Source organism: Carassius gibelio, chromosome B25 (assembly GCF_023724105.1).
Source record: "Carassius gibelio isolate Cgi1373 ecotype wild population from Czech Republic chromosome B25, carGib1.2-hapl.c, whole genome shotgun sequence".
Taxonomy (NCBI): domain Eukaryota; kingdom Metazoa; phylum Chordata; class Actinopteri; order Cypriniformes; family Cyprinidae; genus Carassius; species Carassius gibelio.
The window spans coordinates 4,638,500-4,652,253 of record NC_068420.1 but is presented as its reverse complement, the minus strand read 5'-3'; the positions used below and the strand labels follow the sequence as shown (position 1 = coordinate 4,652,253).

Sequence of the window (13,754 nt, the reverse complement as noted above, 5' to 3'; positions counted from 1 at the left end):
AGTTTGTACAGTCAAAGGTAGACACTGCTATTTTTTTTGAACACACCCCTTTCAACTAATTGCCCAATTGCACAGCCTTAAGAGCGTGCATATCATGAATGCTGGGTCTCGTTTGTTTTCTGACAATCTACTGAACCTACTGGTAACTTGTTTGCCACGTAGCAATAAAAAATATACTAAAAACCTTGATTATTCTGGTTAGTCACATTGTACTGCTATTATTTTGAACAATACTGTATATATATATATATATATATATATATATATATATATATATATATGAAAATATTCTGTATAAATTTTTTTTTATTACCTTTAGGACTTTTTAAGTATACTTAAACAGGAACAGTTTTCAACAGCATATATATTTGATATATTTTTTTTTATTTTAAATATTTATAATAATATAATATAATATAATATAATATAATACTTTTTTTTTTTTTTACAAATATATTATATATAAAGCATTATATATTTTTTATTTTTGCACTATGACATTCATTTGCATTGAAAATGTCACAATACGTAACATTTTAATGTTATTAAAATAGGCTTCTTATTGTTGATGCAAAATATAATTGAATTTTTAATATATTTTTGCTTATGTAATGATATGCAATGCAGACATGTTTTTAACAGGTTTGACAAATATTTTCAATGCATTTTCCTCTCATAAAATAAAAGGCATTGAAAATAAACAAGTGGAAACCACAGTAATACCATGTTTTTGGGTCCCTCCCCTGATAGTATTCTCTGAAGTATGATTGAAGTGCATGAATAGTACGGTACATATAACAATATCTATATATGATGCAATCAGTAAACCATCCCAGTATTTCTTTAGTAAACTTCCACGTGTGTGTGTGTTGTGCAGGCGGATCTGAGCATCAACCTCCAGGACGACAGCAGCTTCTTCTACGGCGTCTCCAGTCAGTACGAGAGCTCAGAAAACATGATCATCACCTCCTCCACTAAAGTCTGCTCGTTTGGGAAACAGGTGGTGGAGAAGGTGGAGGTAGGAATAAATGTGACCTGTCACAACCTGTTTACTCCCAAAACATCTTACAGCCAGCACAGTTCCGTCTAATTGTTTTAAAGGCAGTGAGAAATAACATTAGCGGTCAGACCGGGAGAAAGATCCCCTCCATATGCAAATAGATCAGCGTATTAGGTCATCATAATTGTGTTATGTGGCATGTGTGTGTGAGTTTGAGAAACAGTAATCACCTGTGTGTCGTTCAGACGGAGTATGCACGCTTCGAGAACGGCAGATACGTCTTCAGGATCCATCGATCGCCGCTGTGTGAATACATGATCAACTTCATCCACAAACTCAAGCATCTACCAGAGAAATACATGATGAACAGTGTACTGGAGAACTTCACCATTCTGCAGGTAACATCAGACATTACCTGCAGACACACTATTACACTAACTACAGCTAGTTACTAGTTACTAGCTGAATACAAATGCTGGGGATAGAAAATGAACCTACTTTAAACTATTCCTACTTTAATTTTGTTCTGTTAATATACACACACATACACACACACACACATACATTTATATAAATATATATAAACACACATATACCCACATATACATATACATACACACATACACACACACACACACACACATATATATATTACATTTACATTTATTCATTTAGAAGACGCTTTTATCCAAAGCGACTTACAGATGAAGACAGTGGAAGCAATCAAAAACAACAAAAAGAGCAATGATTTATAATTGCTATAACAAGTCTCAGTTAGGTTAACACAGTACACGTAGCATGGGATTTTAACTAATATAATAAATAAAAAGAAAACAGATAGAATAAGAAAAAAAATAGAGCAAGCTAGTTAGAGGTCTTTACACATACACACACACAAACATATACAATTGCATAATAAATGAAAAGAAAATAGAATATAAAAAGATTAGAAAGGTAGTTATATTTTTTTAAAGAATAGAATTAGAATAGTGAGTGTTAAAGTTAGAGGGTCAAATAAAGATGGAAGAGATGTGTTTCAAGCCGATTCTTGAAGATGGTTAAGGACTCAGCTGCTCGGATTGAGTTGGGGAGGTCATTCCACCAGAAGGGAACATTTAATTTAAAAGTCCGTAAAAGTGACTTTGTGCTTCTTTGGGATGGCACAATCAAGCGACGTTCACTTGCAGAACGCAAGCTTCTAGAGGGCACATAAGTCTGAAGTAACAAATTTAGGTAAATGGGTGCAGAGCCAGTGGTAGTTTTTTAGGCAAACATCAATGCATTGAATTTCATGCGAGCAGCTATTGGAAGCCAGTGCAAATTGATAAACAGAGGTGTGACGTGTATTCTTTTGGCTCATTAAAAATTAATCTTGCTGCCGCGTTCTGAATTAATTGTAAAGGTTTGATAGAATCGGCTGGAAGACCTGCCAAGAGAGCATTGCAATAGTCCAGCCACAGAACAAGAGCTTGAACAAGGAGTTGTGCAGCATGATCCGAAAGAAAGGGCTTGATCTTCTTGATGTTGCATAAAGCAAATCTGCAGGATCGGACAGTTTCAGCAATGTGAGAAAGTCAGTTGATCATCAATCATAACTCCAAGGCTTCTAGCTGTTTTTGAAGGAGTTATGGTTGATGTGCCTAACTTGATCGGGAAATTGTGATGGAACGATGGGTTTGCTGGAACCACAAGCAGTTCTGTCTTGGCAAAGTTGAGTTGAAGGTGATGGTCCATCATCCAGCAAGAAATGTCTGTTAGACAAGCTGATATGCGAATAGCTACCGTCGGATCATCAGGATGGAATGAGAGGAAGAGTTGAGTGTCATCAGCATAGCAGTGGTATGAAAAGCCATGTTTCTGAATGACAGAACCTAATGATGCCATGTAGACAGAGAAGAGAAGTGGTCCAAGAACGGAGCCCTGAGGCACCCCAGTATTTATATGTATATACTATAAATACTATTGTTAAATTAGATTTTAAATATATTTTATTTGTATTTTATATCCCCAATTATACAGTCATTTTTACTAAAATAAAACAAACTAGACTTGTTGAATGATATTGCATGAAATTTATGGTTTCACACTAAAAACGATAAAAAAACTGTTGCATTTTGACAGCAACTATGATCAATTTAGTTTAGAGTAAAACTAAAACTCAAAACTGATTTTTTGCCTAAAAATCGACGAGAGCACCAGACAGAGCAATCTTTTTCGATCACACAGTTGTCCTCATTGTGAAGTGATTCCTGCAGCTCAGCAGTAAGTGTGAGTTAATTCAGTTTAACATCAGCCGTCATTACAGACTCAAGACTGCTGAAGAAAAGAGAAATGAGGCTGTGACAACAGCTCCAGTGTGTGGGACGCAGCCCTCTGCCGAGACCCCGAAACAATGGGCCTCTCACCCGACACAGAGGGACCTCACACACAATCACCCGATTGAGTCCAAACGACTGACAGTGACGCACTCGGACCAAAACAACACTCTACATATGTCCTTATTCATGTAGTTCACATTACAATTATATACTGAATATAGGCTATAATAAATAATATATGAATAGTACAGCAGCATATAGATAATGTAAATATATGAATAAAATCAATATTATCTACAAATAAAATGTATGTATATGATTATGTTTAAAGTGAGCCAACATTTCTCATACAATAATAAAATAGATCGATTTTTTTTTTCATTTAAAATGTGAAATGTACAATTTAAGTAAAGGTGTAAATAAAGGGAACAATGTATAATATTGTGTTATTTTGGAATGTGTAACATTGTATTTGATTAGTGATTTATTTTATATTACAATTTTATTATATTTCAAAAAATTGCAACAAATGCATTGCTAATATATTATTTTTTTCTTTTACATTTTATTCAATTATTTTCATTCATATTTATTATCATTACACTACAAAATAAGTTTTTGTAGTGTGTCATATATTAAATATGTATGTGTGTGTGTGTGAGTGTAAGTGTGTGTGTGTGTGTGTGTGTGTGTGTGTGTGTGTGTGTGTGTGTGCAGAAAGTGAGGCAACATTTGTCATGTTTCTTGAATGATTCAAAACTAAGATATTAAAAATTAGTATTAGTAAAATATCCGACCCTGGGTCGGATATGCTTCATAAACCACATTCGCTGTCAATGATTTTGTAGGAGCCAAATTGTTTTATGTTTTGATGTTTAACGAATTGTGTTAAATTATAATCAACTCAATTTTGAACCGTTTATGGTTACATGCGTTCAAAGTCATTACTAAGAAAATAACTCGTACATTGTTTGTCTTCATAATGCTGCATCAAAATGAAAAGCTCCCAGTGATTGGAGACACTTACACTCCCAGAGGATCAAATCAAGTGGATCCTGTGAGCGTAGCATGAAGTGCTGCTCGTTGACCAAACATTGTGTCTGTGTTGTAGGTGGTGACCAACAGAGACACTCTAGAGACCTTGCTATGCATCGCATACGTGTTTGAAGTGTCCACCAGCGAGCACGGAGCCCAGCATCACATCTACAGACTCGTCAAAGACTGAGAGCGAGCGTCTGAGCTCACTGATCTACAGACGCCGCGGCGCCCCCTCCTGGACGCAGCCCAGACTCCTGAAGGGGTCCCGAAGACACGCCGGGCACAGGACTCTCACAGGCACAAGCAGAGAATCTGCAGGAATGGCAAATCTGAATGTCATGACATTTGAATTTCTTTCTTTTGTATATTGAGAACGAAATGCATGAGAAAGTTCTTTGGTTTTTCTTCATTTCATCTCATTTTAGACCCTAAGTGTTTGTATTAGTGTTTGTTACTCTGGGTGTGATGGTCACCTATTTGTTTTTTTTTTTTACAAACCAAAAGTGGACAAACAGTAGTTTTTCATCATTTATCAGGACTAAGGTGAACAGCATAATGACTGAATGTTTAAGTGATGTGTTTTTTCGTAGATTTGCTATATTGTATTTATCAGATGTATTCTTGAATGTGGAAAACTTAAACTCTGTACTGATCTGAGGAAGCCGGAAGATTCTGGGGGTTTTCTCCACAACAAGGGCTTGTAAAAAACAGAGAGGTAACTGTGTAATTTTACGTGACAGCAGAATCTGGCAGTATGAAACAGTTTGATATTTGGAATAAAGAGTGTGTTATCCCTTTAAACTGATTATTTTGTTATTCTGGTGCACATATCAATTTCATTTCTTTCATTACTAGTTGTTAGTGTTTTATTTGCAAATGAAACATGCACTGCAGAGCAGTTTGTCCGTTTAGGGCTACTGTAGAAGTATGGTGGCGCAAAATAGCGACTCCCATGTAGGGGACCCGTGGTGTACAGTGTGTAGATAGAAATTTCTCAGTCTAAGGTCGAAAAAAAGCAATGGTTCATTATGTAAGGTCTATGAAAACGTGTATATTACAGAGCAAGAGCATACAGAGCATTTGTGGTTCAAAAGTGTATGAATATAATTTTTCGTAAAATAAGATTGTTTGCTAGATAAGGCTCCTATTTCCTCTGCTGGGATCGCTTAAGAGCCCTTTGAAAACTGCATTTTGACCTTCAAATCATTGGCCGCCTTCGAAGTCAACTATAGGGAGAAAAGTCCTGGATTGTGTTCCTCAAAAAAAAAAAAAAAAAATGGGGGTGAGTAAATCATCAGGATTTTCTATTCTGCAAACAAACTTATCCTTTAAGAAGACACATTGGATGAATATAGTAGAGATACAGTTTTTAGAGCCAGATTATTATTATTATTTAAAGTGAATGAATCTTCTTCAGAAGAGTGACAAAAACAGCAGCTCACTTCACTGTCTGACTTATAATATAATCACATCCATGTGTTAACTCATTAATCTGTTGCTTGACATCTTCATATTTAATGAGAGAACTATAGTTTACAAAGTCGGGCATCACTTGTTATGATTTTCAAAGGCATAGACATGTATACCAATATAGAGCGACTACTGATTGTTCAATAATTTGATTGAACAATTAAGTGTCTGTTGTCTGCCGTTATGTCCCCACCAATGCCAAAATCAAACCCTCTCCCTTTGGGTTTTTGTGGCAAGGACTGAATCTTTTTCCGCTTTAGATGCTAAAATAAATGATTCTACGGAAGACACAGAAATAATATTTCCACCAAAAATATTAATGATTAACTTAATGATTTCTATCCTACATAAATAAAGTTGTTGTTTTAATGCTCAACAATCAAGAACAGTACACATAAAATAATACAAAAAAAGATAAACAATAATAACAAAAAAATTAAGTAAACACAAATAAAAAGGAAAACAAACGGGGTGTTTAATATATTACAAACAGAATTTATTTTTTTAATTAAGACTTATTTATCATTAAAGATAGGAAAAAAGTTAGAAAGATAAAGTTTAAAGCTGGAGTTTGAATATCTGCATCTGTGGATATAAAATTTAGCAAGAAGCAAAATCAGATTCACCAAATAAAACGGTTTCATTTTAGATTGTTCATTCTCAATAAAACCCAACACTGTGTCCTTCCAAAACAGAGTGCATTCATTATAAATGTCATTTCTAATGAAAAATCTCTTTGTGAACGGACCAAAAGAGATGAACAACAGTTTCAAGAGTCATCACAAAAACAGCAACTGGAGGACATTTTTTTTTCATGCAATGTTTTTCAGGATAGAACTTACGGAATATTTTGTAGCAACTCTCCTTTACTTTGTTAGTTAGTAAATAAGTATAAGGAAGCACCCACACTTTTTTTTCCTTAGCAAATGCATTATTACAATAAGCAGTCACAGATGGCAGAGTAATATTCTGCTGAAATAATGAACTAACTATCCTATTATTATTATTTTTGCACGGCTACATAAAAAAGTTATATTTATTTGTCCTGTCTAATCTGTTTGACGTCACAGCTCAAGTTTAGGAGCCATCAGCCAATCAGCGTGAGTTTGAAGAGGCTCCTGCGTCATCTAGTGGTGGAAACATCTCTACTGAACGTCGCATGTCACTTCATCGGCTTGTTGCACATGATCACAACCTAAACTTTAAATATAATCATACTGTTCATCGACATATATTACTGTACTGACACTGAGAAAATATTAGCATCCTGACCCTGCAGGCTCCTAATGCACATGAAGAAGTCAAAATAAATGTCAGCGTTCTTAATAATGGCAAGGATTGATCTACTGAAGCCTTTTTAGTACACACAGCCAATGTTTCTGTCAAACTACGCCATTGCCCTTAAAATTCACCCGCTCCCTTGGGTTGGATTAGGCCTCCTCAGTGTGAAATGCTCGGCCTGACCTGGCAAACTCCAACGCTGATCCCGGCGCAACAACTTCACCTTGGCTCCGAGCGCTCATTCTCCAGCCAGTGTTTGCAGGATTCATAGATCTGCTGTATTTTGGAAAATGGAGTGTGAAAGCTACTCTGCTACCTGATCTAAGTCTCTTTTGGCAAACTTGCGGCTGTAACACACACAAACCGATGGGGAACATTGTATCAGCTCCTGTGATTCAGTTGGAATAATCCTCTCCGATTTCTCCAGAATGAATCAAACACTTCTCGTCTGGGAACAAAGAGCCGTTGGTGCTCCACGGGGAAACTATTGAGCAAATCTGGAAATTGTGTAAAATATTAATATTTATGAAAACATGTATTGGGAAATAGAAGATACTTGTTTGATTTATAGCTAGAGTGACTTTCAGGGGTGGTCAGCTTTTTAAAAAGAGGTTTGATCTTGACAAAACATTCAAATTCTTTGTGAATGTCTTTGGATAATGTGTTCAGGTCCTATATTAGTGTATAATACACATGCATATATATATATATATATATATATATATATATATATATATATATATATATATATATATATATATATATATATATAAGATAAGCATGCTAATTTATAAATAATATCATTAGATCTCATGCACAGCTTTTTTTTGATGGTACATAAGTCATTTATCCAAATGTGGCCTATTTTTGGTGACCCTATATTTTGAATATCTCCTGCATGTGGAACAACTCTCTTTAGAGGGGACTTTACAATATAGCAAGACCTATTAAAACCCATTAATAGTGGTGCTAGGGTGAGGCAGAAAATAATTGTTGTTATTTTTGTTTTTTTTTGCTCACAAAAAGTATTCTCATAGCCTCATTTTTAATAAAATTATGATTGAACCACTGATGACATATGGACTGTTTTAACGACGTTCTTGCTACTTTTCTGGACATCAAATGTAGAAGGACCAATGCTGTCTATGAAGGTTCAGAGAGCTCTCGGATTTCATCACAAATATCTTAATTTGTGTTGTGAAGATGAATGTATGTCTTAAGGGTTTGGAGAGAGAAATTAAAGGGCGAGTAGGCTAATTAAAGACAGTATTTTCATTCTCAACTATCAACTATTCAGCTTAATGTTAATACAAAAAAAGCTTAATTTGCATAGCATTGCAAATGCAGTTTGTAGCTATATTTTGAAAAGAATAAAATGAATAAACAAATAAACATGTTTTGGAAAATCGCCATTTGAGAAGTTAGGGTTATTTAGAATATTTATTTATCTGTGCACGAATAAATGAATGAACGTGGAGGAGGGAATAAACGATGTGCTCTCGCTCGCCTCAAGCGCGTTCATGATCACCACACACCTGTTACCTGCGCAGGTTCCGCTCACCTGCGCCAGAAACAGCACGAGCGCTTCACAACATGACTTGACTTTCCAGCCTCGCGGACAGGACGAACGACTCGCGCGATGACCGTCCCATGGAGTTTGCTGTGGATTCTGGGTTTGATCTGCTCTTCGGACTCCAGCTGCTCTCCGACATCTTACTATAAGAGCTGCTGGATCCGCAGATATCCAGGACTGTATGTGGACATAGAGGAATCTCAGCGCAGAGGAGCCCACATCCTGAAGCTTTATCAGGAGGAGTCTGCGGTCAAGTGCAGCAGAGCCTGCTGCCTCACGCGAAACTGTGAGTCTAATTCTTTAAAATGTAGAATTGACCACCTAAAGTAGCACCTAGAACTAAAAAATTGTCTGAATGTCCATCAAAACATCAAACCAAGTGGCATTTATTTGAAAGAAAGACAGTACAGGCTCACTTCACTTCACAAAAAAAGTTTGATTTTATACATTATGTAACAATGCATAATTGTGTTAACTAGAGTTTGTTTGTGGTTAGTTCAGTTGAAAATGTTGATAATTAATGTTATTCTTTACACTTGTGTGAACCTGAGGAGGACTGACTCCATACATCTACTAAAAATCACCGAAACACCAGCTGATTCCCACACATTGAGATTAAAAAATGAAGAAAAGTGATGGTTGTAGATAAAAAAATATTAATTTGCAATCACGCTCATTATTTAGTGACGAAGTGTGTGTTAAAAATGCATTTTGTCTTCAGTTTGAACATCACGTATATACTGTTTAAAGCCTCACAAATGTATTTTTGTGAAATGTTTAGCTTGAGAAAATATAAAATAATAGATACCATTTTTTTTTCATTTGTTATTTTGCAAGATGCTTTTAGCAACTTCCAAATCAGGAACAACACAAGCAATTAGTCATAAAAGTCAACAATATTCATATTTAAGAGCATAAGTTGTAGAGGTAACATGCTTTATGTAGTCATTATTGTAATGGAAAATAAATTTTGAGAAATTTGTTTCTTAAATAAATGATTGATTATGCATGTAAGTTATAATGACCTATTATTATTTTGACTTAAAAATAAAAACGTGAACAACTGTTTATTAATAAAAGTGATTGCACAAATCTATATTTTTTAAGTATAAGTCACAATCTTCAACTATGAAAGATTTCGTTAATGGACTTTACCTTATGAATTGCATGTACAGTCTCCTGCAACCTGGCTGTGTATCATTTCAACACCACTCAGGACAGCGTGAACTGCTTTCATCTTCAATGTCCGAACCTTGAGAGCTGCATTCCTCACCACAGAGGAAATGTCATCCTCTATAATGTCACTAAAGGTGAGAAACTGCACACCAAAATCTACTCTGGTTAAAGGAAATTTAAAACCACGATGATCTTTCCTTTTCTTTTAATGATGATCGCATCATTGCCTACATTAAAAGCCTTCAAACATAAAAAGACCAAACTTCTTTTCTATGCAAGACATAATTTGAAGCCAGAACAGAATTACTGTGTGCATTTTAGTATTCTGTACATTCCCTGAGTTTACATATTCATTTGATTAGGATAAAGCTAGTTTATAAATGATCTGATTGAGATATTTGTTGCTGGATGTGTCGCAGGTGTGGATCCTGATCTGTTGGTTTTCGGGAAGTACTTCACCACCAACGTGCGTGTGCTGCCTCACATGTCCTCCTCACGACTCAATGTATCAGAGCCGCTGACCTCTGACAAGCGTCAGTTCAACTATCCCCCCAACCCACCCGTCCGTTCAATCAGTCCTGCATCCACTAGCACGAAAACACCCACAACCCCCCAACAAACCACTCGCGCTGTTCCTACTGTGCATCAAGTACAACAAACCCTCCCTCGATGTACTACAACACAGGGTACGACTACTCAAAACACGTCAGAACACATTATATCAACTACGTCAGAGCCTAAAATGGACTCTACACTCAATCCCCAACAGACGACTTCTACGTCACAGGGAGCATTGATAAACATGCGTCATACGACCACCTCTCCGACGGGTGAACCTGATACAATAACTGATACTTTAAACCAAAGAATCCCAACCCCCTCGCCTGTTTATTTAACCACAGCCCACCCAAGCTCTACAATTGACTTCTTTGACTCTACTTTGACCTCTATCCCAACCAACAAAGCTCTAAGTTCCTCAACTACCCAACAAACTGTGGGACTAAAAACTACAGTTATACAGGTTACAAACTCTTTGGCGATGGCTTCTGAAATGGCTATGCAATCTTCAGGTTCCTCAACTACTTTGAGACTAAAAACTACAGCTTCACAGAATACAAACTCTTTGGTAATGCCTTCCCAAGACACTGTGCAATCTTCAAGTTCCTCAAGTATCCAACAGTCTTTGGGAGTAAAAACTACATCTCTACAGAAAACAAACTCTTTGGTGACTGTTTCCCAAGAATCAATGCAATCTTCAAGTTCCTCAACTACCCAACAGTCTTTGGGACTAAAAACTACATCTCTACAGAAAACAAACTCTTTGGTGACTGTTTCCCAAGAATCAATGCAATCTTCAAGTTCCTCAACTACCCAACAGTCTTTGGGACTAAAAACTACAACTCTACAGAATACAAACACTCTGGCGACGGCTTTTCAAGACACTAGGCATTCTTCAAGTTCCTCACCTACTCAACAGCATTTGGGATTACAAACTTCAACTCTACAGACTACAAACACATTGGCATCTCAAAAGTCTTTGAAATATTTTACCAAGGTCATGACAAGTACCCAACAACCCTCACACCAAACTACAGAGCAAGCTACTTCGCTTTATAAGTCCAAATTAGAAGAGTATCCAAAAACAACAGTGCAAAAAACTGTTAAGACTTATGCACCTTTACAATCTGAAGCAACAACTACCACGAAACCCTTAACTTCTGCAAACGTTCCTTTACAAACATTGACCCAAATTACAGCTGCATATACGACAATACAATCTAAAACTGCTCAAAGCACATCAGAGGCCAAAATGGGCTCTACACCCAATTCCCAAAAGACGACTACTACATCAAAGTGGACAACCATAGACCCTTTAACTTCTACAGTTGTTCCCTTACAAACCTCAACACAAACTACCCCTGCATATGAGACGTCTACATGGCATTTACAAACCCCAACCCAAACTTCAACTCTATCCCAATCGAAAGAGACAACTAGCAGTGACACAAGAACCTTGCAGATCTCAACCACCACGAATCCTACAATCAACACTTATGGTTCTACAACCCCCAGATACCTGACCCTAAGTTTCACACACACTCGACTGGTCAACTCCGCAACCACCAGTAGCTTGAGTTCTTCTCTAACTGCCCCAACTAGCAGCATGGTGGACAGTCAACCGTACCCCAATGACACGAAGGGTTACATCAGCCGGAACATCACTACAGGTGATGCACCTCAAACTGGTGGGGATGGAGGCTTGATGTCAGTGTGGCATTTTGCCGCCAACACTGTACTGGTGTCTTTAGCGACCTGCGCTACCATCACATTCTGCTGCTGTTGTTCGGTGTTTGTGGCTCTGAGCTGGAGAGGCCGGAGGCGTCGGAAGGGCAGGTACAGGACAAATCTGAGGTGCAAGAGAGGATCAATGAGACTCATCAAATACGTCATTGTAAGAGAAAGTTCGTAAAAAGCATAGTTCTTCACATCTGGCACTGGGTTGGGTTGCACCAGCTGTTTTTAAGCTCTTACTTACATTGAAACATAAAGTCCACACTAGAGTCTTAGCTATTAGCTAGTTTGTAACTCTATTAATTTGCACCATTTGTTCTAAAGGCAGCTCGTAGGTCGTAAGCTGTCCGTAAAGTAATGCACAGTTGTATAATATGACATTTATCTTCAGTGATCCATTAGAAGCCTTCACATTATGTGAGCAGAAGTTAAAGTTTATCACAACTACCTTTTTTACATGCAACAAACAGTAAATCATGGATAACAAAGGTATTTTTAAACATAGTTTAACGTAATATTCTTTCTCTTAAAATGTAAATGTCATTATTATTATTATGTCTAGAGGATTGAAGTCTATCAGGTTATACATGAGCTCATTGATGCAATTCAGTCAATTTGCCATTTTATTCTAACCGTTACTACAAGTCAGAGGCTTCTGTAAATATTTAGGGTAAATTTACACGACAAGGTTGTAGAACAAAACGGAAGAGTTTGCAGAAATGTGTTTTTCAAACGTTTTGTGTACTGTCCAAACATCACACGGATCCACAAAATTGACTAAAACGCTGTATTATGCATGCATGGCCAGTAGTTGGCGATGTCGCTTTGTAAAGAAACTCACGCGTGCCAGTAGACTGAGCATGTGATATATATGTGCATGACTTCACAGTTTTCAGAAAGTTGTGTTTTTATAATTTAAAGGGAGACGATAATGTTTTCATCTGGAAAAAATTGCTGTTTGAAAAAATGAAAAACAAAGTAAAACCCCCAAAATACATTGCTGTGTAAATGTGCAGCCAAAACACATGACATTTTCAGATTCGTGTAAATGCCCCCGTAATTTATATGTAAACTTTTGCTTCAACTAAGTTTAATGGTGCAATGCAAAAATATTTGGCAGTGCATAACTTTAGTGAATCTTTATATAAACACTAGGCTAAGTTGTAATTTATGCACAGCTGGTGCAATTTTGCCCCTGGAGGACAAAAGTCCTGCAGAGTTTATCCAATCCTAATCAAACATACCTGAGCAAGCTAATCTTTGAGATTACCAAAAAATTGAAAGATGATGAGTTTTATAGAAGTTGGAGAGTACAGTGGCACTCCAGGCCCAGATTTGGAGAACACAGGCATAACCAGTTGATCATGTTTTGTAGATGCTGCTAAAATTTAATATGGTTTAATTTAAACTTAAGGTGAATGTGCTAAAAACCATCCATCCATGGACTATCAAAAACAAACGTTAGTATTTCGTGAGCATTTGAGGATTCGCCAGAGGACTTCAAAATGTCACCATGAGCATTTCTGTAAAATATAAAAGTTAAACCGTTCTGAAGATTGATTTTAGTTTTTCAAAACCTAGTAAACTGACTTAATTTATTCTGCCA

The 13,754-nt window shown here is 36.6% G+C and overlaps 2 protein-coding genes across 6 annotated transcripts in view; both read left to right on the top strand.

The window, feature by feature from the left end:
- LOC128014693 (transcriptional enhancer factor TEF-3) overlaps nt 1-5,157 on the top strand; it is a 36,485-nt gene extending 31,328 nt beyond the window's left edge. For all 5 annotated transcript variants that reach the window (XM_052598396.1, XM_052598395.1, XM_052598393.1 and 2 more), the window contains exons 10-12: nt 878-1,018; nt 1,246-1,398; nt 4,430-5,157. In XM_052598396.1, coding sequence (XP_052454356.1) covers nt 878-1,018; nt 1,246-1,398; nt 4,430-4,543 — 408 coding nt within the window. In that variant the 3' untranslated portion in view covers nt 4,544-5,157. The remainder of the gene's footprint in view (nt 1-877; nt 1,019-1,245; nt 1,399-4,429) is intronic.
- A 3,589-nt stretch (nt 5,158-8,746) lies between these two features.
- LOC128014028 (mucin-5AC-like) lies at nt 8,747-12,739 on the top strand. The gene is made up of 4 exons (XM_052597268.1): nt 8,747-8,966; nt 9,856-9,990; nt 10,276-11,025; nt 11,743-12,739. Exons 1-4 carry the CDS (start codon nt 8,747-8,749, stop codon nt 12,324-12,326), a joined length of 1,689 nt encoding a protein of 562 aa, XP_052453228.1. The 3' UTR covers nt 12,327-12,739.
- Nucleotides 12,740-13,754: the final 1,015 nt, after the last annotated feature.